This window comes from Temnothorax curvispinosus, unplaced genomic scaffold (genome assembly GCF_003070985.1).
Source record: "Temnothorax curvispinosus isolate PA1 unplaced genomic scaffold, ASM307098v1 QBEX01010307.1, whole genome shotgun sequence".
Lineage (NCBI taxonomy): Eukaryota > Metazoa > Arthropoda > Insecta > Hymenoptera > Formicidae > Temnothorax > Temnothorax curvispinosus.
In genome coordinates, this window is record NW_020220087.1 from 450,659 (window position 1) to 476,996 (window position 26,338).

General features: G+C 40.5%; 1 protein-coding gene across 2 annotated transcripts in view; it reads left to right on the forward strand.

Moving 5' to 3' along the window:
• The window catches only part of LOC112460040 (acid sphingomyelinase-like phosphodiesterase 3a), a 42,799-nt gene extending 19,896 nt beyond the window's left edge, over positions 1-22,903 (forward strand). For both annotated transcript variants that reach the window (XM_025024467.1, XM_025024468.1), the window contains exons 2-11: positions 3,387-3,460; positions 5,584-5,652; positions 6,760-6,928; positions 9,044-9,249; positions 10,026-10,222; positions 17,655-17,835; positions 18,293-18,402; positions 18,553-18,728; positions 19,423-19,554; positions 21,807-22,903. In XM_025024467.1, the coding sequence (XP_024880235.1) occupies positions 3,403-3,460; positions 5,584-5,652; positions 6,760-6,928; positions 9,044-9,249; positions 10,026-10,222; positions 17,655-17,835; positions 18,293-18,402; positions 18,553-18,728; positions 19,423-19,554; positions 21,807-21,927 (1,419 nt within the window). In that variant the 5' untranslated portion in view covers positions 3,387-3,402 and the 3' untranslated portion in view covers positions 21,928-22,903. The remainder of the gene's footprint in view (positions 1-3,386; positions 3,461-5,583; positions 5,653-6,759; positions 6,929-9,043; positions 9,250-10,025; positions 10,223-17,654; positions 17,836-18,292; positions 18,403-18,552; positions 18,729-19,422; positions 19,555-21,806) is intronic.
• The last annotated feature ends 3,435 nt before the right edge of the window (positions 22,904-26,338 follow it).

Here is a 26,338-nt window from a genome sequence, read left to right on the forward strand (position 1 = left end):
GTTTTAAAAAAATTTCACAATTTCAAATTTTGTTAAAACGTCCTCTATTTTTCAATTTTTTTTTGCTAAATTTAGGTGCGCATCGGAGGATCATAATTTAACGAAAAATTTTTGGTTCATTGATTTCAGTTCATTACAAGGACCTGGGCATTCTCCCGCGCAAAATCTAGACGACAACTTCGAGCAGCTGCACTTTGTATTTTTTCTACTATAAAAAAATTTTTTCTTGTACATTTGATCGGCAACATTATCATGTATTTTATTAGGATTCAATAAATACTCTCAATTCTTTACAAAAAATTATCAAAAAAAAGGGTCAAAGACATGAGTCTCCCCCCTTAAAATCTAACGGGGATTATAGGTTATAGGAAAGTAGATACAATATTCAAAATCAGGTCAAGTTATATACCTAAGTATGTAAGTTCACTCTGCAGTTCTTGAATGAAAATTTCACTTGCCACGGGTATAATTGTCGAAAGGAATAAAGGATCTCTCTGAAGTCTTGACATTCTCGTAATAATAAGAATTAAGATTTTAACCGTTTTTATGTACACGCGCGAGCTATTTATCCAAAACATACGTGCGCGCAACGTAACAGCATTTATGCACTCGTTATTCTCGCTCGTGGAAGCAGCTATCGCGTTAACACATTACGCGGAATTCTTATGGCGGCTCGACATAGCCATTTGTGCGATGTGACACGCGATTACAAGTAATTACACCTCGCGCGTGTCATGAATATTTACGAGCGCAGTTTTTAAAGTTTCGTGTTTAGTTTAGTCGTTTAGTGCGTCGAGCAGGCTATATATATATCGGGAAAAATGATTTCTCGTTTACGAGCTCGACGTTGGATGAGTTTTCCAGTACGGCACGCGTAATATACGTGAATACGAAAAAGTGTATTGCAGCATATGATGTTTCGATTAATCAAAATTACTCACAAACAGAAGTGACATATTATTTTCAATTTTATGATTTAACGAATCAGTATAATAAATCTCTTGCATCTGCAACTTGATATTTTTTCTATTGTTTTTTTTACTTACGTCTGATAAAAATACTCATAAAATTGATCCTACATCTCAGTAAAGATACTTGGCAACGTATATGTTCTCGATACTAAAAAAGTTAAATCATTAATATATTTTATATTGTGAAAAAAGTAAAATTGTTACTACTTAAGTTTTAGTTCTAAAATAAATTACGAAGTCCTATTTAATTTTAATTAATCTCTGCTCATTTTAATTTGAGGCTGCCGGTAAATCTTTCAAAGAACTGAAAAGCGTCTGACAGTAGCGGCGACCATCTCTACTTACTTTTAATCTATTTTAGAGACATATCATATCTAAAAGGCACTGCGTTTTATTGTCATTTGCAAGAGTTGTCGCGACAAGAGACGATCTTCCCAGTATATCAATTCCGTCGGGACACAATCGATCCTCCGGGTAACGATTGGAATCATCAATGCAATTACTTGGTCGCAATTACGTTCCGCGAAACCGTTCGCGATACCGTATCGACGTTTTGACACTTCGCGTCGCCGCGAATTATTCATGCCGCGGCGCGGTGGTTAATGTCGCCTATGGGGGCAGACGGGACCGCGTATCGACACGCGGGCCATTATTTTGCATTAAGTCGTTAACGCCCGGTCGCGCACGCGGCCCGAAACGAACAAGAAAATCGCGTGTCCCCATCGTAAACTTCCGCCCACGGCTGTACAAAGAGCCGTCCATGATAGACCGATTGCCCGTAATGGTTCGCTTCGTCCTCGTAATTCTGCTTGTCGTTCCTGTCGTGTGCTAGTCGCAAATTGAAATTCACGGTGGCCGCCGGGCCAAATGTGCCCGCCCTCCACTCATCCGCTTTTCAGCGCTCGCAGGGCTCGGAGCAATACGTTAAGCAAGGTAAGCGTGAATGGGCGCCGCCGAAATACCTGCAGGGAATTCTGCAAAATGACGAGATAGAAAACTCAGGAGATGAAATCTCGCGTTAAAAATATTACGAAAAATCGATGTAATCACGGGGACACGTTTATAAAAGATTTTTTTTTCGCCGCGAAATGATGTCCGTAATGAAATATGTATGGACAATAATAACGTCGCGGTGGCAGAGATTGAAGTTTCAATGAAGTTTTGCGAAAACAAGCTGCGCATAGCCGTGCAAATTAATTTACATGTTTCTGATGTGAGAAATTACATTATTGCGAGTATTAGAAACCGTAATACTCCGCGATGAGCGTTTGCCATATTTGTCTAACTATATAGCGAATATTCATACAAGACACTTGAGTAACGCGTCGGTTCATTGTACGCGAGGCAGGCAATTGTCACCGAATTAAATCCGAAATTAGCGCTTGTTTATCACTTCCCGCAGCGTCATTTATCTTGAATATTTACGTTTCGCCGGGAACGAAATACCAGCGCGACGCACACTGCATTAATTACATGCGGTAGTTCGTCACATATTTTTCCTAAAATAATGAATTTCATACATCCAACGTATAACCGGAATATAATTTCCCGCCCGGTTCTGTCAATTTTACGACAGTTTCCGAAAACTATGGGCGTCACATAACCGCTAGTTTGAATTGTAACTAGAGAAACATGTGAGAGTAGCCGGTTTTTTTACGCGAAATGTCAAAAGCTAGTTGATATTTGCCCGCAGCGTTTTTTGCGTCAAATATATATATAGATCAACAAATCCTTCTTTATGCCGAATCTAAAACTGCACTTGCACATAATTGAAATTATTGAGCGCTAAGGTAAATATAAAGCTCCGAATGGCATTATGCTACGACTGCGAATTTCCACGGGGCGTGGAATTGATTTTTCCCACTCCTGCAGTGTGTCTTGGAAATAGAAGCTGAAGAAAAATCCGGATCAGATCCAAATTCGGTGCGTTCACGGGTGAGCGGGCGCGCAAAATTATCCGTGGCCGCGCTATCCGACATTAATGGCCGACCTATTTGCATATCGCGTTTAAACTGCGCGAAACGTTATTCCGCTTTAATACCGCACCGAGGGGACGCCATATATACTTATCATCTTTTATGACCCCGAGAATATCCGGTTTGTCGGAAATACTCTATCTCGTAGTCGGGTTCTTAGCCGCAATCTCGCGAGCGCGCGCGCGCGCGCAAACAAAGTGGACTCGGGGCGCGCGATCGCGCGCGCAAACAAAGGCTGCATTCGAGGAGCGCGCTATTAGCGCTATTGCATCATTCTGTCTTTATCGCTCATCAGTTGTAAAACAAGGATAGAACAAGCAAATAGCGCTAATAGCGCGCTCCCCGAATGCAGCCAAAGCCGTCCCGCGGCGTTGTTATCGCCGACGCCGATCGTCGACATTCGGTTTCTCTAGCGTTCAAACGCGGTCTGTAATTACAGGTGCGATTCCGGAAAGATGATACGCGACTACCTGATACTGCTCTCGTGGCTCTGCGCGGTGCAAGGGAAGATAGGTAAGTACCGCACGTTCTGCAACTTTGTATTCTGCGATTTTGCGAATAACCGCGATGAGAAACACTTCGTGCGCTTGTAAGGCGCTCTTCCTTACATGCGCTGGTAAACGCAATTTTTAATCCCGCGTATAAAGGGAAATTATATTGCGACTATATAGCTCATCCGATGTCTTCAGGCGCAATCTGGCTATCGTTTACGCGCCGCCTGAAAATCCATTCCGCGGCACAGCTTTTCTCAAGAGAAAAACTTCCCGGCGTTACATAATAGGTCGAGAATAACGGCAGATTCGAAGCGATACCGCTTCAGGTAGAATCTCGATACGAGAGTGCACTTCAAAATCCATATAGCCAAACTCATTTTTAAAGATACGATTTTTTTCGTTAATGCAACCGTGCACCAGAATAATGTAAAATCAATTTTTTTCGTTAATGCAGCCGTGCACCAGAATGATGTCGAATCTATTTTTTCGTTAATGCAACCGTGCGCCAGAATGATGTCGAATTTATTTTTACTATATACCGACTGTTGCCAACTGAAAGTTAGCGAAGACGAGGGAGTATGTGTTTCAATCGGAATCGAATCGTTACCTTATTTCTCGATAACTACAACTTTGATATGTACTTCCGCACATAAATTTCTTATTGATCAAGCTTGGTTTAAAGGATATATAATTATCATTAATATTGTTATGTTAATAAAAAAAGCGGAAAAACGATATATTTTATTTATACGTTCTTTTATTAGCTATCGACTGAGTTACAGAGGAAATTGATTAACCAATAATATGCATCCGCGTGGGAAATTTTAGTGACTTCCAGTTGTTATATAAATATTACAAAATAAAACCTACTTTTTTTGTATAAATTTATTTCCGGGATTATTTTATTGAAAAGATACAGGAATAAGATAGTCAAGAAATGAATAATTTACAAGATATTTTATACCTTACTTTTTGTTAGATATATTTTGCCATAAAATATCTCGCAAAATATTCATTTTTCGATGACCTTATTTTAAACACTTTATCTTGCACGGTTTAATGAGATAAATTAATTGGTGTAAGTTTAAAAAAAAAGCTGTACAGTTGCACATTGCAAATTGCAATTACATCCTTTTCGAATGTTGTATAGTTGCATTAATTTTTTGTACTTTTATTTTTTAATTTTTTTCCATCTTCAACAGAGATTTTAACTGTTACAGTTCTATGATTTATTCTGTACAATCTTCTCTTTTTTTACGCATAAAAATAGATTATAAATATTCCTATGTTAATGATTTTTACACAAATACAATAATTTATATTATTTTTTTATAGATAATTAAAAATTGTGTTTGATAGCGCAAAAATACATAAAATTCCACTTAAAACGGAAATTGCAATTTAATATAATAACATTTATATAGTGCTCATAAATGCAATATTAAGATAGGTAGTAAAGCTTGTTAATATTCTTTAATGTTACGCTGTGTGATATTTTATCTATCACTATTTCCAAGATAATAATTAGTCTAAATTTTATGAGACTTTGTATAAAGCTTACTACCGGAACAGCAAAATTTTCATCTGCCAAACGAATTTCGCTGTGTGCGCCACAGCATTTTTTTTCGTATAGATACGCAAATATGATCTCTATGTTTATTTGTGACAATGGAAGCGCAGCAATTGGTGTGAGATGTATTTTTCCATATCTACAGCAACGAAAATTGAACTCACCGATATGATACTGGTTTTAATCCCTGGGATATTTCGACAAGGTTATACGTACTGACAGCGAAATTTTACAGAAGGGAGGCAAAACCTGTTTATTTAAAGGAACATAAAAATAACGAGCTTTTTGAACGTATAAATTAAGCCTCTTAATAAACAGCGGTGATATTTGAAAATTTTCACTGTTTTCCACTGACAAATAAGTTATTTTTATTTCGTGCCATTCGTTATTACTTTTTTTTCAAATATACGATTCGATTGAAGTCAGAAAGTGCTTAACCATGTTAACCGCTAAAACACATATTGATCTGATATTGAAACATTTGAAATTGCCGCGTTTGTAACGGTTTTTACACTTTCACGTCTTACATCCCCCTATTAATCCCGGTCAGGATAAAGTTTCCTATTTTGCAGGATATTTCTGGCATATCACCGATATTCATTACGATCCAAAGTATACTACGCAAGGAAACGCCGCTACCAGTAAGTCAACATGCGTTGTTTATGATGAGCTTTACAGCTTTTGCATTAAAATAAGGTTATAATTTTTTTCTCAATTACGTGATTGCGTTTTTTAAAAAAAAGGAAAAAAAGACAAAAAAATGATTTGCATGTGCCTGCTGACGATGATCCTCACTCGATATGGCTGGAGTTACACCGTGCCGGGAATTGATCGCGTAATTGTTAGCGAGTTCTTTCTTTTTCATCTCATTTTTCATATCTTGTTTGATCACCCACGCGAATCTCATCCTATCAAATTTCATCGTATCGCCTCGGAAGGTTACGTGACCACGATTTTGCGAAATTCGCGTGGAAATTTTCATCACTTTTCACTTTTTCGCTCTTAGAGAAAATGTACGTGATCAACCTCCCGTTGCGAAATCCGAACCATGGTGTTACCACCTAGTCGGTGTTGCCAGATGCCTCGAGGTATAAACTTTCCCGAGCGCGTTTCATGAAAATTTCCCTCAGACTTATTAGTATTTTGTGAATATTTCCACGAAACTTCATAATTTTCGAGATTTATTGGACAGCACAGTCTTTTTTCGAGGGAAGAAATTTGCATGGAGGTTTTCTTTTCCAATTGTTTTTCAGCATGCGATGAACTGGAGCTCCGAGCTTTAACGAAGTACACGCCTTCGAATCGTTACACATTTCATTTTCCGACGATCGCATGAGCGAATTATTATCATTCCTCTAATAGAACGGTAAAACTGTTATTTACCAGTCTACCTGCGCGCGGGTATTTGCCGATCATACTAAAGAACCTAGCGTGCTTGGCTGGCACGAGAGATCTGCACGAAATAGAGGCGGCTTGAATTACCCCTGACCTATCCCCTCGTTTATCTGGCCTACCACCATCTTCGGCCACTAGGTAGGCCTCGTGTCGTACGAACGTTAGCGAGACACGAGCCGAATTAAGCGCGCGAGTAAGCGCGACCCTGGCCGTTTCTCTGTCACGCGCGGTGCACATTTTTATTTCACAAGTTCCCACGATCATCACCGCCTTCTCTTGCCCTCGCGACCCTTTCATTTGTTCGCTTTCCCCGATCGCGATGTTCCCAGATCCCATTTACCGTCTGGTTTCAGTGTGCTGGAACACGAGAAACATCGTCGATGGCGGACGTACGAGGCTCGACAGAAAACTGGCGGGCAAGTTTGGCGACTACAGATGCGACTCGCCCTGGGCCCTGATCGAATCGGCGGCGCGGACGATGAGATCGAGGCCCGGCGATATCGAGTTCGTCCTGTGGACGGGGTAGGTCGAAACTATCGTATAATCGATCGGTTAATGTGGTCCAATGCGCGTTTCAGTACACGAGTCATTGCACGGTGACATCTAAATGAGATCTCACTGACGTTAATCTGGTATTTTTTAATTCCTTTTCACGAATATGAATAATTAATGTACAATGTGATTGAGATACGATATGCTGATATAATAGGCTGTTTATTAACCAATAATTCGTATTAATATCTTTCTGCTTCGGGTGCCATATCAAAATACGAGGACGTTTTGTCGTTATTATTATTATTGTTATTTTTAAAAGTTCTTTTTCACTTGATTATTTTCGGTAATAATGTTAATTATTATTTTCATTGCAAATCATTATCGTTGTTGTCATTATTACTAATTTATATTACGTATTTGAAATTTATGAAAATATTCAGGGCTTTTATAATAGTCAAACGATATACGACCTGCTATCGTTAATAACGATTGTTATTGTTAAATGAATCATTAACATATTGTAATTTATTCATGAGATCTCATTTATTATCAATAAAATTATAAACAAGATCCAGTTTGGGGAGAGCGAGAGAATGGCAACTTGTTAATTCAGTTAATAACGCGATTATTTATGTGTCGAATATATTACCATTAAATAAATTTACTTCACGAACGATTTACTAGTTGGAGGCGCACGACTTCCAATTAATTACCGGAAGCGAGGAGTACGGTACCGCTGACGGTACGGTATAAATATTGCATCCACAATCGATGACTTCCTTTACTTAACATCGTTGCTTCATTGCGTGTGTTATCACAAGAAATACGAATGTAAACAAATGCGGACATAGTAAATGCTAAAATATTGATGTAATATGAAATGTCTATTTCCGAAAAGTTTTGAATTCTCATGAATTGCAATTTATTCGTTGCACATTAATGTTAATACGTTTTGACATATTAAACTCGCGTGCTCCGATTTTAAACTAAATTCTGTTCATATTATTAATCTTGTATAGGTACGTAATCATTCTATTTAGAGGAAACTCTAAATTGCCTTCCTGCTTTTTCAATTAATGGACAATGATATGATATCCCGCACTGAGAGAAAATTTACGACTATAATTGTATAGTAAAATAATTATAGTCGAGGTTGTTATTTTTATAGTTATTATTGCTATAATATTAGTAAAAATAATTTTATATGTATAGATTTTTCGATTATAGTCATTTTCATCATATTCATTATACTTACTATACATAAAACACAGGTTATAGGGTATAAAACCATGTTATGGTTGAATGAATGCATGTTAAAGCTATGACATAATGTAGCATGATTTTTTTCTTGTCAGTGCGGAACGAAAGCATAAAGTAAAATTATTTAGAAAATATATATATACAGGGTGTACCATAAAGACCGGATCAACTCGGGTAGATTCCTGAGATCATTTGGAGACAAAAATCCTAATGCTAAAATGTCGAGGCTGCTACAGTGTAAACGGAAAAGGTTTAAAGTTCACTAGTGTGCTTGTCAAAATTTTGCACACTCACGGACGTTGCATGTTAAAACAGCTCTTGCACACTTTACTCAACTCAATAGAAATATTTGAAATTATTATTTACTTTATTTCTTTGTACACTGTTTGCAAGACCGACGAATATCGGGATGACAATTTGGCAGCCTCGACATTTTGGCATTAGGATTTTTGTCTCCAAACGATCTCAGGAATCTACCCTTAAGAGTTGATCCGGCCTTTACGGTACACCCAGTATATAACTTAAAATTTTTTGTTCTTTTCTTCTTTTGTTAACTCTATACTTATAAACTGTCAGAACATCATCGAGGCGTCGGTGTTTAATCAGTTATCGTTGACGTAACAATTATCAGCGTTCCGCTTGAGTGACAATTCGCGCACGTCTGATTTTGTCGTCGTTGTTGTACCGCATTGCGCCTCATCTCGCGTGTCAACGGGACGCGACGCGTCGCGTCGCGGCGCGACGAGACGCGTCCTTATCCGGCGACATTTCCTCTTCCTCGCTGTATTTATCGGCGATAATCACCGGGGCGCGCTGTAATGTCCCCGAGTGCGAGGTGTTCTATGTAACTAGGACTAACGAGGCTGTAACTACTTGTTGCAGTGATGCGCTGACGCGCAATGCCGGCATGAACGCCGAGCTGCGTTTGCAATGTTTGCGGAATTTGACCGAGCTGTTGCACCGCACGTTCAAAGGACAATTCGTGTTCCCCGCGCTCGGCCACGAAGACATAGGCCTGAATTACACGCAGCTCGCATCCGTCTGGCAGAACTGGCTACCGCCGGAAGCGGTGGACACTTTTGTAAAGGGTGAGTAAGCAAAATGTCCTCAAACACAAACGATACGAATTAAACGGATTGAAGTATCGGTTGAAAGATGGTAATTATCGCACTGCGATGATTTTGTTCCAAATTAACGATATATCATACAATCAATTAGCTTTTCGGTTAGCTAATCTTTATAATATGTCACATTCCAAGAAGAATGCTATCGCAACTCACAAATACACAATTTTCGGGAGAGAGGAAAAACAAATTTAATTCAATTTTTTTTTATTTTGAGATAACTAATTATACTGCTTTTTGAAGAGGTCTGCTGTGATTCACTTGTCAATTCACTTATGACACTTCATCCAGGAAATCGCAATATAACCGGTTTAAAAAAATAAATAATGACATTTCTGCCCCGTGCAGCAGATTTCGCATATAGACTTGTTGACACTATTATAACATGTAGATAACATTTTAGGCATACTGTTTATATAGTTTGACTTAAAATCAAAATTTTCCGAGTTGTGGCAGTATTCTTCTCGGGGTGTGATATATGTATATCGGTAATTAAGCATCCTTGTACCGTATCGTATTAAAATTCCAAAAGAAGCACCTTACGGTCCCGAGAGGTACATAAATGATCGGCGAACGCGAGGTTTCGCGCCGCTCTTTGATTCGAAACGCGCGCAACGGGTCGATGCAACATTTACGGATGCCTTCTCCCTCTGAAAATGTTACGGCACAAAGTAAGCTTATTGGCGGGCATAAATTCGCCCCGGCTTTACCGCCACGGCACTATTCAAAATTTGTTGCAGCCGGCTACTATACGATCGAGCAGCGCTCGAAAAAATATCGGATCGTCTTCCTTAATACGAATTTGTGGCTGAACCCGGTCGACAGCCGTATGCTACATCGGGCCGGAAGTAGCACGGTCGATAACACGCAGGATCCCTTTGGCCAATGGCTCTGGTTCCAGTCGGTCCTCGAGAATGCGCGGAAGAAGAAGGAGACGGTAAGTTGTTACTCTGCGATATATATATGATATTATTGGTCTTCCGAGCGAGTTATTATACTGCGCGTTGGACGCGCATTATTTTTCTTTCTGCTGCTATCGCGCGCTCTCTTTCGTCGCGCGATATATACGACGGCGGATAATAAATAATTCCCAGCGTCGCCGTATCGGTAAACGATTTTATGGATTTCTGTCGAGTAAAGAAGTGCCGCGAAAATGATAAAAGCAGAGCGAAAATGATAGAGGCAGATTTGGCGGTTCACGAGAACCGCCAGATAGAAAACTAGGATCTAACGCCGCGATGAGAGGGATGCGAACGAAAATCGAGGGCACCGTACTAATTCAATCCCGGATCGATTCCTATTTGGACAGTCTATCGAGATAATGGAATTTTCATCTTTTAACGTATAAGCGTTATTTTGCCAATGATATCGATTTTCGACACCGTTGAACTCTTCATACATACGTGACTAAATTAAGCGGAAATATTCTATGAGACTATATCTTTTGTATATAATTCGATTTCGAAACGAATATCGGACTCGTCGGCATAAAGGACGTACGCGTTGAAATTTTTCGTGCCCGTTGAACCGCGCGCATATGTGCGTGCCTGTCCCTTCACGGATTGTATGTAAAAAGATAATATAGGGCAAAGAATTTTTACGCGCCATCAATTTTCTCGGATCGATGAAAATGAACGACGGCGTCTTCGAGCGGGCATCGAGTCGTTTCGCCATTATGACGTGCGCAAGTAAATTAAGCTCTTTCTAATGAAGCCGATCGTCGATAAACTCGTGGACACGAGTTTTAACACGAAAATTGACTGAATAAATGAACGTTTAATCGTGGAAAATCGATGTGCGCTCGGTATCAAGTACGTTCTAACACATGAAATTACGTATTTTGAAATGCACGTATATATTCGTGCATTTGTAGATATGCGCACATCGCCAGTCATTACCATGCAGAATTATGTTTGGCAATTTGGCTTTTGCAAATGTTTAATATGTATTTGAAAAATCAAATATTAATATAAATTAATGTAATATTAAAAAATAACCCTTTTAAAGTGTACGTTTTTTTAGGATTTTGGCGGTGTATATACGTGGGTCTGCCACGTTCAACGCTATTTTTCCCTATACCTTAAAGTATTTTAAAAAATCTAAAAAAATTCATGAAACATCTATCTACATTGTAATTGACGATTTTATAGTCATTTTGATAAACATCATTTATTTAATATCTTTTAATAGGCTTGCAAGTTTTATAGTTACGAGCAGATATCACTTTGCCTCGGACATCGTAGTCCCGCGTATACACGTTAAGGGATAAATAACAGCTTATGCACTATTGATTAAATCAATAAAAATAAAATTTTAGATCTTTTAATTAATAATTATAAATAAACATAATGTACAGTTTGTATTTCTTTCCAAATGTCGCATGTCAATGTTGTAATGTATAATTTTATTACGTTATTTCTGTGTACATTTATAAAACTTTTATTAAACAATGGACTTGTTGGTACTGATCAAATTCATTCAATACATAAAATACCACGATGATTAAACGAGTTAACGCAAAAAACGTTAAAGTTACATATATACTAATGAAATTGAGATATATTTTTTTTCACGGGATACACACGTTAATATTATTTGCCTATCACGAAGAAACTCGCATCAAACAACCGGTGCAAATAATGCAGAAAAAGAGGCGAGAGGTAGTTGTTCTTTGCCTGTCCAATAAATTATCAGATAGATTTTTAATCAGCGCCGCGGCGGCTTGTTTTACACGGAACTTCTCGTCGGCATATACGAATATTCGATACAAAACTTCCATCCGATCTAAAAACGGCCTCTCGTCAGGCCACTCACACGATCGTGCTCTTATTGGAAAAGCACGTTTCACGGAACTTTCCTACGGAAGATTAATATCAGAAGTCGCGAATCGCGCGCGCGCGCGCGCAATATCGCGTCATTCAATATCTTATTTTTTTGCGAAATGCCTCGCTGTCCAATATCGTTGCACCGTAATTTTTTAAAAATAAAGTCCCAACTTTTTTTCTCGCGTTATACTTAATCCCTTCCCCGATGCGCTTTGATTGACAAATTGACAGGTTGACTTAACGGTGTCGTGGGTATAATAACAGTTTGCACCTAGAACTATAATATCGCTCTACATCAGGTACACACAGAGAGAGAATTCTCGCGATTACCCGTTGCCGTCAAGCTCGCCAGACATCGTAGAATTACGGCAAGTGTTTCCACCGGGTAGATATGCACGTATAAAACATTCCTCGCGTATCTCGCGTGTCACACGACAAGTTGAGTAATTGAAGGGTGTACCTGCTGTAAAAGTATTACTCAGTTTCGCAGTTTATTGTTTCGCAAAAAGCGTGGAAAACCCGGGGAAACCGGGTGGCATTGGGGAAAATTTAAGACGACGGTATATTGCCCTCATCTCACTCCGCCGCGAGATGTGTTTTTTTATTTTATTTTATTTCAAAGAATAAGATATACGATATATACGTCGACAATTGCGCGAGCAATGAAAAGATCGCACGGCGTATAAACGTATTTCGTGCTGCTTGCCTGTCGTATTAAAGCGCCAATACGACACAGATGTGATCGTCAAGAAGATAAATTTTAATGAAATAAATTCCCGTAGAGAGCGTATACGAGGCGGAATAAAAATCTCGCTGATCGGGCTTCAATGGGATGTATGATTTATCAGGCGAGCTGTTTTGTCGTCATCATTTCTCCTCCTCGTTTTTGCGCTTATAAATTATAGCGGTGCGACTATAGACACGCTCGTCGGACTGGCAGCTGACACATCGCGATTTTCGATTTCGCTTGATCACGTTTCGGTTCATTATTCGCCAGCTTATCAGCTCTCGCGCATCCAGCGACGAATCCAGCTTTAAGGGACTCTCAAGCGGAAATTTATAATGGTAGCTAACCGGATATCCTCGCAGGAAGACGGGACAAATTGTATAATTTCCATCGAAGATTCGAATGCAAATCGCGCGCGAGAGGAGCGCGATCCCCTCTCCATTCTCGACGAATACAATTTCTCTGGGATTTCCGTTTTCGATGTATTGCACCGTTTCTCCCTCGCTCCTTCTCGTTCGGTCCGCGCCATAAAGCGCGATGACAAATCGTAGGTAATGCCCATTACGCCCGGGGTATCGGAGATCGTTGCCGAGATCCGACGAGAGATGAAGGGGGACCGATCGCAAATTTATCCTCTTCGATCAGCGAGGCAATTAATTCGGCGCGGCCGCTCCGCGAGAGCCGACGTCGCGATGGTTCCTGGTATCGCGCGAGCGAGCGGGCGAGCGAGCGGAAATCTTCCGACCCGGGACCTATCGAATATCGCGGTTCCCGGGGTTATCGGTTATCGATTACGCCGCGGGGCGTGTAGTAGAACGAGTTCGACATACGCGAGGGAGATCCTTCACGCGACCGAGATGGCACGACCGACGATAAATTATGGAGGGACTTGGTATTCCATACGTGGGCCCGCGAGAGGAGACCCCGTCCGTATACGTAAACCGATGCACGCCACCGCCATTGATCCCGATCGTATTAACCGGCGAGCGCAACCAAGAGACAGAGAGAGAAAGAGAGAGAGAAAGCGAGAGCGAGAGAGAGGAGAGCTGGGCCGCGCGCGCCGTCGCGTTCATCCACGACACTATCGGCGCATTCACCTACGTGCACGTTCGAAAAGGTAACCCTGTTACCCCTCGATGCATAACGCCACCGGCTGGCTCGCGTATGAAGAGTGACATTATTTTTCAGTGTACCCTTCGACTACGTACGCAATAAAAACTCGGCGTAAATTTTTTACTCTATACAGCAAAAAGTCAGAAATTATTCGTGGGATTTACTATGGCAAACTAAACCCCCATTGTGTGTATTTCAAACTGAATGCGGTTATGTATATTTAGCAGACTCGTATTATATTGATATCGAAAAAAAATGCGGTTCACGTATCAACGCGTTCCCGAGTTGCGAGTTATTTTTACACTCGAGCTACAATTTATCCATTGATCTTCGATCAATTGACAAGTTTCAAGAAATCTTTCTGGGGATTTCTAAGTGTTTTCGGAGTTTTCGAGGGAAAATAAAATCAACATTGAAAGAACGCTCATAATTGAGTAATAACCGGTAATAACATATCATATGACGGGTTTCGATAAAGCAGTCGTATTCTTTGCTCGACAGCCATGATATTCCATAAGCTCTCAGGAGGCTCTTAAAGCCCTTCTCTTTCTCTCCGTTCTTCTCCCTTCTTCTCTCTCTTCTTTCTTCATGAAAAGCTCTTAATGCGGATCAACGAGCGTAGAAGCAAAATAGCCGTCCTCTTCAAAGCGATGAAATGACCAGTAGGGTAATAACAATCGGAAAATGTAGCGAGCACGGCTCGTTGGGTCGCGACTCTGATAACCAGCAATAATTTTCTTCGATCCTCCCGTCGCCTTCCTTATCCACCGCTCTCCACCATCCTGCTCCTCGATGCTCGCTCGATCGCACCACGGACGCGCTCCCCGGGGATTTCCGGAGAAGAATTCTCGGAAAATCTTGTACGTCCTTATGTGTGCCCGGATAAAAAGAGCGCGCGGAGACACGGACGCGAGACGGGATACGCGGCGAGGGACGGGATGCCCCGGGTTCCAAGATAGAAATCCGATTTTCCGTGGACAGATATAATCCCGTGCCGGTGCCGTTTCGCAAACGGTCCGAGTGGGCTTCTCGATCCCCCGGCATTCCCATAGAGACGGGACGAATGTCGCGGCAAATGGTAAGAGGATGGGGCGCGGTGATGGCGCGGCGGGGCAAAAGGGGACCAGGAGGAAATGGATCGATCGATCGATCGTTCCCGACATCGGGCCGGATAATGCGATTACAAATTACGAGTCGTTTAAAAGCGTCAGCGGCAAAACTGACCAATCAGCGATCCATTGTAGCCCGGTCCAATTCGTTCGGTGCCTCCCTTGAATGGCAGCCGTGATTCCTGCACCTTCGGCAAAAGGCCCTCGGCAGCAATTTAAAATCGACGTCTGTGCGCTTTTCACGCGATATTTTTCAATCTCCGCGCGGCACCGATGATTCAGTTGTTTGCGGAGAGCGCGTTTTTTTCACTATGCCTTCTTCGACGCCACCGCGGACGCGGACGCGCGCAAGCGTTTTTTGCGTTTATTCCGCGGACCGCAACGCGCGACGACGATTCGCCACATAATTCCAAACGCGTCACTCCCGCGTTCAACCGCGCGCGCGCTACCATTTTACCTTTCAAAAGGAGGCAGCCTTTTCTCCACGGCGCGATTCGGCGAAAAAAGGATCCGTCCTGCGAATGGAAAATGTATCTCTCGCTCGCCGTTATCCACTTAACGAGTTGTGCTTTATCCATCCACTATTTTGGTTCGAATGATCCTACGGGAATATCACCATGGTTGGCTCGCTTCCATCTTTGAACGCTATCGGCGCACTCCGATTCGTGTGTGTGTGTGTGTGTGTGTGTGTGTGTGTGTGTGTGTGTGTGTGTGTGTGTGTGTGTGTGTCATACATACACGTCAGTTACCATATATCAATGGTTCCTATTGTTATTAATGCCATTAATATTTTGTTATTGTTAAGAGCAGTTTCATTGATCGCTTGGAATAGCTGTCAGTTAATCACATAGAGACGTATCAAATATTTAAGAAGAGTGCTTATACATGTATATTTCAGTAATTGTAGAAATTATTGATAAAAAATATTCGTCGTATTCAACATAAAATTTTAAATAAAGCTAGAAACGAAATGGCACAATTTCAAGGTAATTTCGGCTAATTGAGAGACTACTTGTCATTAGCTTTAATGCGTTTTCCGATCGTTCTTCGGAGATACGTCTCCTCGACAACCATGGGACGTCTCCGGCTACTTTTTCAATCAGAGGTCTCGACGCTCCGCGCCAACTTCTGCGTCAATTTGCGTCTCGAACCGGTGGGACTAATTTCGCGTACGTGTCCGATTAGATATCAAGTCCTTCGTATCTCCAATTCTCCGTCGTCGCTACAGACACCCACGATCGAATGAGCACATGTACCCGTATATGTGTGTGTGTGTGTGTGTGTGTGGAGGTGCTGTATGCGTTGCCATCCGCGAGTGACTGGCCGGTTTGCCGATGCTAACGATGAGACTTCCTGCGTCCCGGGAGACACATTGCGTAGCCCACGTACGTGATTCACCCTAGAGCGTCTGTTTAACCGGGATGCAGTCACGCGACGTAACTAAGGATATCTCTGTTGAATGAGAATGCCTCCGCTCTTTGGCCAAAGGCATCGGACCGAGAGCCGTCAATATTTAGCATCCGAATATATTGATCGGCGGTATTCTTGAAGTATTTTTTTATCTCTTCGCAGTCGATAAATGATTCTATCATGGACTTGTGATATCGTTATTACCAAGTTTCTTGTCGACATTACGGCACGAGTTTACTTTAACAAAGTTACCGTATTTCTGGTTTTATATCAAAATATTTATGTGCAAGTACATACCGTATATAAAAATAAACTTTGTAGAGTTAGCAACGTCTGTACGACATAACAAGAAACAAATATCCTTATTTATATACGAAACTAAGAGTCAGATATTTGTTTTTCATTTCTATCGCATTTCCACAAGTCATACTTTGCTGAATGCAAATTCCAATTATAAATTAGTAGGTCGATTAATGTGATCACCTATGACATATCAGACATATTTATCATTTATATATACATCAATCTAATAATAGCTATATATTGGAATACTGCAAATCTATTTTACACTCTTCAATCTATCAGTAATTAATTATGGAAGGAGATGTTACTACTTTTATCAAATATATTTGGGTACAACGCTATTTAGAACGCGAGGTTAATATCTTGAAGCAAATTTAGAAACACCGAATACCTACAGGTTCTTGGGATAATACTGGTACAAATAGATAATCGATATTTTATATGGGTCGAGCATTATTAACGAAAATAAACACTATTATTAACATTTAAATGGAATGTACATGAAAACTATTTATAAATTCGCTACAAAAGCCTGCTATTATAAAAGTATTCTTATCGAACCGCTAGATTTCGACATATCTCTACATCACAATAAAATCTTCTTTTATATACATACGATATAAAAATTAAATAAAAAATTTTCAAGGAAATTTGTAATGTAAAGGTGTATATTGCATCAGAAAGTGTTTTGATGTCGAGTAACGCATCAAAGGTTAATCTACGTGGTAAAACAGCGGATAGTATCGGGAAGAACATCGAGTTTTCATGAATAGATATTAAGATAGAATACAGAATAACGAAACGTCGAGTTGACCTAGCTATGGAGACTCCCCGAAATATCGATGTCCGATGATCATTCCTATTCTGCTCTGTGACGATCAGGTGTACATAGTCGGCCACACACCACCGGGGGTGGACGACCACGAAAGCGGCGCCGTAGCGCTTAACGAGAGGCACAACACGAAGTATCTGCAGGTAGTGCGGCTCTATTCGGACATCATCCGGGGACAATTCTTCGGTCACTGGCATTCGGATACATTCCGGGTGATATACAGCGACACAGGTATGTTATACGTACAAGCAAATTGTTCAGATTTATTCATAAACAAAGGTAATAAGTTACCTGATCCTGTATGTGTCTCTATAGGTCTCTATTGTACGATAATATTTTCATATTTTTCTCAAATATGACAATTTTCTGGCACAATACAAGTCATGTGGCTATTTATCTTATATTTTTTTTATCTTATACATCAGTCTAGGTCCAAAGCAACCGATACCCTCGATACCATTTTCTTTTTCAAAAGCGTTCGTTGGACTGTCTTTTTCCCTTTAATGAAAATCAATTTTTCAGCCAGACCAATTATTTATCAGTACTCGTTATCCCCCTTTACACCCCGCTAGTCTAGATGAGACATGAGCGCACTGTTATCGGTTTATTAGCTGCCGCGTTGACCTTAATTTTATTAATAGTCACAGCGCGCGATTAATTATTCGGTGAAACGATACTCGTTGAACAGGTCTGCCCGTATCCTGGATAATGATGGCTCCCAGCGTAACGCCGAGCACTGTCGGAGGGCCAAACAACCCGGGCTTGCGACTCTACAAGTTCGAAACTAACACCGGACAGGTACGTGAGCTTGGCGGGCGCGCGTATACTACCTCTCAATAATAACGCGGCCTTTCCGTGAACGGGAACGCTCTATTTGCGCGATGTACCGATTTCAAAAGAGACGCAGAATTGTAGGATGTATATGTGTACGTGTTGCACGCTGCGCAGATTCTAGATTACACGCAGTACTATCTTAATCTGCCTGAAGCGAATTCAATCGGCAAAGCGAACTGGGTAGCCGAGTACTCGCTGCTCGACTATTACGAGCTGCAGGAGATATCGGCGATCACTCTTCACGATCTGGCGGACCGGTTTACGCAGTCGAACGATTATGCCTTCGTCAGGTATGTGTGCGATGAAATGGATCGATCGATTCGCTTGCGTAATTTAGTCCTAAAACCGTAATAGCATACCCCGCTAATTACCGGCCTCGATTACGCCTTAAGCCATGTGTCTCGTGTCTCCGGCACATTTTTCCCCCCTTAAGTAATCAACGGATATACAAACGTGAACGTAAAACAAGTAGCTGTCGTCTAAAAATACCGTTCGTATCGCAATACTAATCGTTATCCTTATACGAAAAGAATGGACTCGAAATATTCGTGTTTGTCTCGCGATCGTCTATCGTTCATTATCATTACATGGTATGGCGCGTTTCACATAAATGCCGGTCGAAATATCCCAACGGGTGTTTAATGCTGACGCGTGGGACGCGCTAAGCGTCGACGGTCGCGTGAGATATCGATGCCCGCACGGTCGAGGATTAATAATTCCCGCGTTTCTCCATGAGCCGGCAATTATATCTCATGGTAATACCTGACCCCACAGCCCGCGACATTGTGATAACTGTCTACCCCTTTTCGAGACGCGCGCGCCATTACGATGCTAATAACAGTCCTGATACCCGACCACTCTCACGTTTCTCCTAATGCACAAGCTCGGTCTCGGTCTGTGTATATTATCCTACCGCGCACACCCTCGCACACGGCTCTCCCGCGGCGTGCGTGCGTGTGTGTGTGTGTGTTCTATGTCCCGCAGGTATTACGCGGCCAACACGGTCTCGTTGCCGCGCGAGGTGGAGCAAATCTGGGGCTGCGGCGGTCCTCTCAACGGAGTATGTGCGCTGCATCATTACTGCACTGTGACGAGGCTAAATCCCGAGTCCTACAGGTACGCCGCGCTTTAAGTAAGCGACTCACGAAAATGACCAAATGTTCCGAAAATATCATGGAATTGTTTGGAAGCTTGTTATTTCAGAAATATATTATTCGTATTTCTTTTTACTTGTATTTTTCTTCTAATAATGACGCATTACGAAAATTTGTCTTCTACGTCAGCTTTTTCTAATTTTTATACCGTTTTATTATGTTATAAAAACTTTTAAAATGTTTAAAACATTTGATCAATTTCGTGAGTAGGTAACTGCAATTGCGCGTCTCGTGAGCATGGCGGTTCCGATGGAATGTATTTCAATCTACCGTTTAGATGTAAGTGGAAAACAATCTCAAACCTGGGTCGATCGTGCAGTATATGCTGAGAAAATTGCATTATCACGAAAATATATTCGTGATATCGACAAGCTTATTTCACGAGAAAAATATTAAATTTCTCCCGTATAAAACAAAATTGAGAGTTTTATAGAGTCGTTTATGACAAAAACGTTTAATTTTCAAGTGAATCAGTCCTGACTTTATTTTTTATATTTAATATATGCAGTATTTTGGTTAATTTTAATAGCTAATTAAATTCAATATTTTGATAATAAATTATCGTAAATCTTCACATGAGAAAATTTAATTCGATCGCTTTCTGTTATTCCGAAAACGCCAGCAAGGTGCAATCATCCGCATGACGCCTAAGCTCGTGAAACTTGAAATCCATTGAGTATAGTAGGCTCTCGATGTTCGCCGTTAATTGGTTGCGTATACGTAAAGCGAATACCGATTAGATTAGAGTACTCCATTATAGCAAAACACATCGCGTGCATTATGCACGCCATTAAAATGTAATAATATTATTACGGGAGAGAAGTGAAGAAAGTTCAGAAAATTTTGACAATAAGATCTCTTCTCACTTCGATTATACAATATTTACATAATTTATACTTTTTTTAATAATCATAATCTGAATAACAAAAATTGACGGGGATAGATTCACGTGAAGATTGTAAGTTGACAATTTGTCGTTTATTATAGAGTATTTAAAAAGTCTAATTGACACAAAATGTGTAGATATATTACGCCAAATTATACGAACTCTTCTTACATACTACACTTATTGTTAGTGATCGATATGCTTTTCCATTCCTCGAAGTATGTTAAAAGCCTGACACATATATATTAAAACAGCGAAGGAGATATAAAGATTCAACCTCGAAAAAGTTGTCTCTTGAAATTTCAAAGTGGGACAAGAGTCAGTAATACATGTAACGGGCTAGATAAATGTCGGCGTAAAGATGGATAAACGGAAAGACGGATAGAGAGGGATTACTACACTTTTCAATATTCGCAAAGCGGCGCGGGAGACGTTTTCGTAAATTAAGCACCGTGAAAGCCCCCGTAGTTTGAAAACGTCATGTAATCTCGCAAAGTCTTGAAAAAGTCTCAAAGAATCCGAAGATCTCAGAGAATTCTCGGCGAAGGTGGCTTTAGCCGCGGTAATGTTTCGAAGTTGGGAGCAATTTCGTATTAGCCAGTAATACTGTAACACCTTACGACTGACTGGTCGTGCAAAAATAATAGGAACACACGCGCTAGACAGATTTTTAAAGGAACCTCGCGCGAATCTTCTTTAACGTACACTCGAAGCGTGAAACATGCATTATGCATCCGGCATAACGACGGAGAAATATATTATTGATGGAATAAGAAATGTCTTCTTTTTTTTCTCTCGAGTCGACCTCGATTTGATATATCGCGCGAGAATATAACAGGAATGTAAACGTCGAGTGATTGATGTATGCTCCGAGTCGCCAGCCAGTTTGTCCTGAAATTTTCAGAGGTCGCGAAAATGCCCGAACCTCGCAAATTTGGTGGAGAAACGAAACTTAGACTCTATCACCTGTGTAAATACGCACATTCGAAATAATAAAAGAAATTTATCAAAAGGATTGCAAAAGAATAGAAAAAAATAACACATATCGTCAATGTTAATATTATTTTTCGTATCATTTTATCACAACCGTTATTTTAATTTAAAACAGACTGCAGGGGCAATTAAAGAGCAAGCTCGAATGATAATTATGGAAATAATGTGAGGTAGACTAATTTACATTTTTATACAAATTAGTGTAAAAAATTTTTAACAATTTAGCCTAAAGTGATATTTTTTTTACAAAAAATAATCTCGACAAATTGTTAAAACTTTTTTACATTGTTCACGAACGGATATCCTGTATATGCATGTATATGTTACGCTCACAGGGAGTGCTATTCATCCTACGCTTACGCCCTGGCGTCCACGGGACACTCCACCGTACGTCTCTACTTCGCGTTGCATCTGCTAGTCCTGCTGATTTGCGCTGAGGTTCTGAACGACCGGTAGGATGAGCGAGACGAGAGGACTCCCGATCGCGCGGGTCACGCTCCGCGTCGGCCCTCCACGACGATGGTCCGCGTCTTTTTCTCTGGCAGAATCCGATCGAGACGCACCATCGATCGGCCACGGAGTGGATCAGATCGATCTAGGAGTGGTCCACGAGTTAAGGCGAACGCGTCTAGCGATACGGCGTGTTACGCCGCCCAATGTGTCATCTACTTTGTCTATGTCTCTGTCGTGTCTCCGTCTTCTCCTTGTCGCGCCACCGAAATTGTTCAGGCGCGCTCTCGTTCCGTCGTGTTTGGTGTTGCGTGTGTACGCCCGTTTTCAAGTGAGGCTGTAAAATCCAAATTCCGGATGGGATTATTCAACAGATATCCAGATTGCTCGGACGCCGCCGCAATTCAGCTTTGAAATTGAGATATCCGAATAATTCGGGTAATACGATTATTCGAATAATTCCAGTAATTTGGACAATTCGGATAAATCGGATAATTTGAGTAATTTGGATAATTCCGTGTACTGAAGTAATTCAAAGAATATTTGAATACGATAAATAATAATAATGGCTTTCTTCTTCCTCTTCTTTCTCCTCTTCCATCTCTCTCTTTCTCTCTTTCTTTCTCCCTCTATCTATTTATCTATCTATCTTTTTCAAGCAAATATAAATTTCAAAGTTGTCCAAGAATCTATTACTAAACCAATTCGAGAGTTTTAGGACAAATGAACACTCGATTGATAATTCTCAGTGTATAATTATTTAAATAAATAATATAAAAATTCATAATTGGACGTTTCTCAAGTATCCAGATACTTTGGATCAGAAATCTCGTATTCGTATTTATCCGAAATATCCGAATAATATGGGAAGATTGGATTTATTTGGCTAAGTCGGCAAACTTGCTAATAATTCTTTCTTATAGATTAATTATTAACTCGGGTCTAAATAGAAATTATCTTGAGAAATTTAAATTAAAAAATAAACACGCTCGTATGTATTCAACATTGAAATAAAAAAGCCTAATGACCGATATAAATAATTAACCTATTAATTTGCATGTACAATATATAAATTATTGGTACAGTAACTGGGTCATAGTAGCTTGACTTATCTGCGCAAAAGAATGTAAGATGAAATAAAAAGAGAGAACTAGTAACTTCTTATTCTTCTCGTTATACATTTTAATATTTCAATGAACCGTGCACGTATTGATTATCAAAGACCCAGCGGCCACATTGAATCAATGCACCTTACTGTATGTTTCGACTTCAGTCATAACATAATAAAACATTTAAAGACGATAATATATTGACATATCATAGAGACGACTTTAATTTTTACTATCTGACCCGATTTATTTTTGCCTCCGAATGAAGAATTAATTATGGATAATCTAACCGCTAAAATTACGTTTCATCTCCGTTTTACACTCTTTCATACAGATACAACGACAATTTTTAGTGATGCATTCGTCATGTTTTCAAACTGTGGTGGCTTCTTATAATAATTTTATTACGACTTTCTATCTTATTTTTCTTTGTTTATTTTCATGTAGTTTGTTTCAAAACGTTTCAGTTATTTCAATTGTTCTCTATGATACCTATGTCAATATATATTATCGTCTTTAAACGTTTTATTATATTACGGCTGAAGAAGATTCGATAAAGTCAAAACGTACCAATTTATACATGTTGTACATGCAAATTAATAAGTTAATTATTTAACAACTTTTATTGCTCTGTTATTGGCCCTTATCATTTCAATATCTTGAGAAAAATTAGTTTTTAATTTTTCAGTAAATTGATTGTTAGTTTATTTATTAAAATTGTTCTTAAATTGTTTTTACATTATGACACAGATTTTCAAATTATTAGTATTGAGCACATTTTTCTTAACAGTTTTACAGATGATTTTATACTAGAGTACATAATAAAATTTTGCGCACAAAGTGTGCAGAAAAAGTTAATATACCATTTAACATACAGTTGATTAATTTTAAAATTGTTTTTATATTGAGTCTTTCATATTTTTTACATAATATGTAAATCTGTATGTTTTCACGAGAAAACATCAAGAATTATGAGCAATATGTCAGTATAACCAATCCGAGATGCAGTCTTCCTTACAATATCTGAACAATTATTCAAATGTTTACCAGTCTTAAGTTGCAAGTTATTCACGTGAAAGTAACTTGTCACGTTTCTTCGGCGCAGCTGCGGCTGCCGTTGCAGAGAAAGAAGCAAAAAAAAAGAGAAAGAAAAGAAAATAGGGATCGCGTCGATACCATTCCTTTCGTCTTCGTCCGCAAGTTTCACGAGCTCTCGAGCGTAAACCACCGATCGACGTAGCGTGCCACCCAGCGCGGCGATCCGAATGTTTCGCGGTCGCGAACGATATGGGGGCTGCAAGCTGCAAGGACTGCAACGAATGCCCTTCCCATCGCGTAAGGCACGAGCCGCCGCGCGGAATTACATAAAAAAAAAGAAAACTGTTCGAGAGGGTCGAAAGAAGTCCCTTTAGCCACATTCTCGAATAAGTACCGGCGTCCCCGCGGCGTGCTTATATTCAAATGTAATTAAAGTTTTACACGAGGGGGGGACTTTTACGCCGCTTCGTAATCCAATGTCAAAACTCCGGAACACCGCCCTGGAAAACGCTCCGAGCAAAGTCGACGACTCGAGAAGGAGACTGCGTCGAAGCTCTCATAGCTTAAAGATTATATTCGTACTACCATTTCGCGATTGTCGGAACGATGCAGTATTTCTTAATAAAGGACTCATGGATTTGTAATGGGTGTTCTCTTATTTATCTTACATTTCGCCACCATTCCGGTTTTTCTCCGTTATCTCGGGGAAAGACCCTTCCTCCCTCCCCATCCAGTTTTCTTATTATATATAAGTTCAGCCTTCACTATTATTTTCACATCGCGACACGTAGAAACAATATATCTCTAACTTATTGTATTTAGATAACAAAGCCACTGTAATTTTATTATTATAGAAATTTGTGAGAAATTATAGATATTACTGGCTGAAGAATTACTCTCTCGCGCACAATACGAGGTGCAAAGGGAAAAAAATCGTTGAAAACATAAAATTTTTCCGCGCACCAATAACCGCGTTAGGCTCGGATTAGTTTCATTTTTCTCTTCGAATCCGCGAATATTTCCGCGTTGCGAATATGATCGCGTTAAAAGATTATTACCATAGATGGCGAGAGATTTTACGGGTCGATTTGAAAACAGCATTCTCCGCCATTAAAAAAGTCATTAACAATTACGAGGACAGAATCCGTGGAACGAGCGCGAGCTTTTAAAAAGCAATTACACTCCCAGATATTATTTCTCATGGATAGGGCTCTGAAACGCAGACTGCCGTGATTCTCGGCCCCGGCTCGTTTTCAGACTCCGATGAGCAGTTACCAGAATTCAGAATTTACTCGTATAACGAGATATAGCAGGGGGGAGAGGTCTCAATTAATTCCGCGGCCGCTACAGTTAGCAGGCTAACCCAACTTCTCTCTAAACGAGCTCCGGGGCTCTCGTGCACGTGGTGACAGCAAATATGAAGATAAGTCGTTCATTAACACGAAGGGAACATTTAGCGGAAAATGTGAGAATTTTGTTGGCGTAATGAGAGCCCGGTTTTCCCTGCGACAAGCCGTTCACCAGCCAGTGGGGGATAAAGGGGATGGGGAGAGCCGGGCAAAGATATTCAGGATATTCTAGCTAGCCGGTACCAGCCCTCAGTGCCCTCACTCTCTCTCGGCCTCGCCGATTATACCTCCGCGGTAAGTACGCTCGAACTATGCGCAAACGTATGTGCGTGCGCCGTTAATTACGTAAGTTAACAAACCTGTAGCACGTGCGGTGGCGCGTTCGCGCACATGCGTTACGCATTCATACGGATTCATACATGTAACGTATCTCGTATACATATCGCCGAGGGTATGTGCGCGCTCGCGCGCGCGGAAGGAGTAAGTCGCATATTCTCGAGGGGTATTGCACGAATTCGAGCTCATCTCTGCAAGAGAATCGCGATATCGCGAACATCGGAGAATCTCGCTGCTCGTACGTATATATATATATATATATATATATATGTACATTCATGTGCGCGGTTTGCGTGTGCTTGAGTAGCGAGTACGTGATGCGGCGTACTCGCTGTGGGTTTTGCATAGGCACGCGGCTGTGTACCGCGAGGCGCCTCGAAGCTGGCAAACACAGTTATAATGTGTGTTTGTATTGACATAAATCTTTCGCCCACTTTCCGCGCGCGAGTCGTACACGGTGAAATTACCGAGCGCATCTGGAGCTGCGACGATACCGTCGATACATCGGCGCTACCGTGATGTTGAATTGAAATGTATAATATACTCGGTGTCCGAAAAATACTTTCTTTTTATACGGTCTTGTGT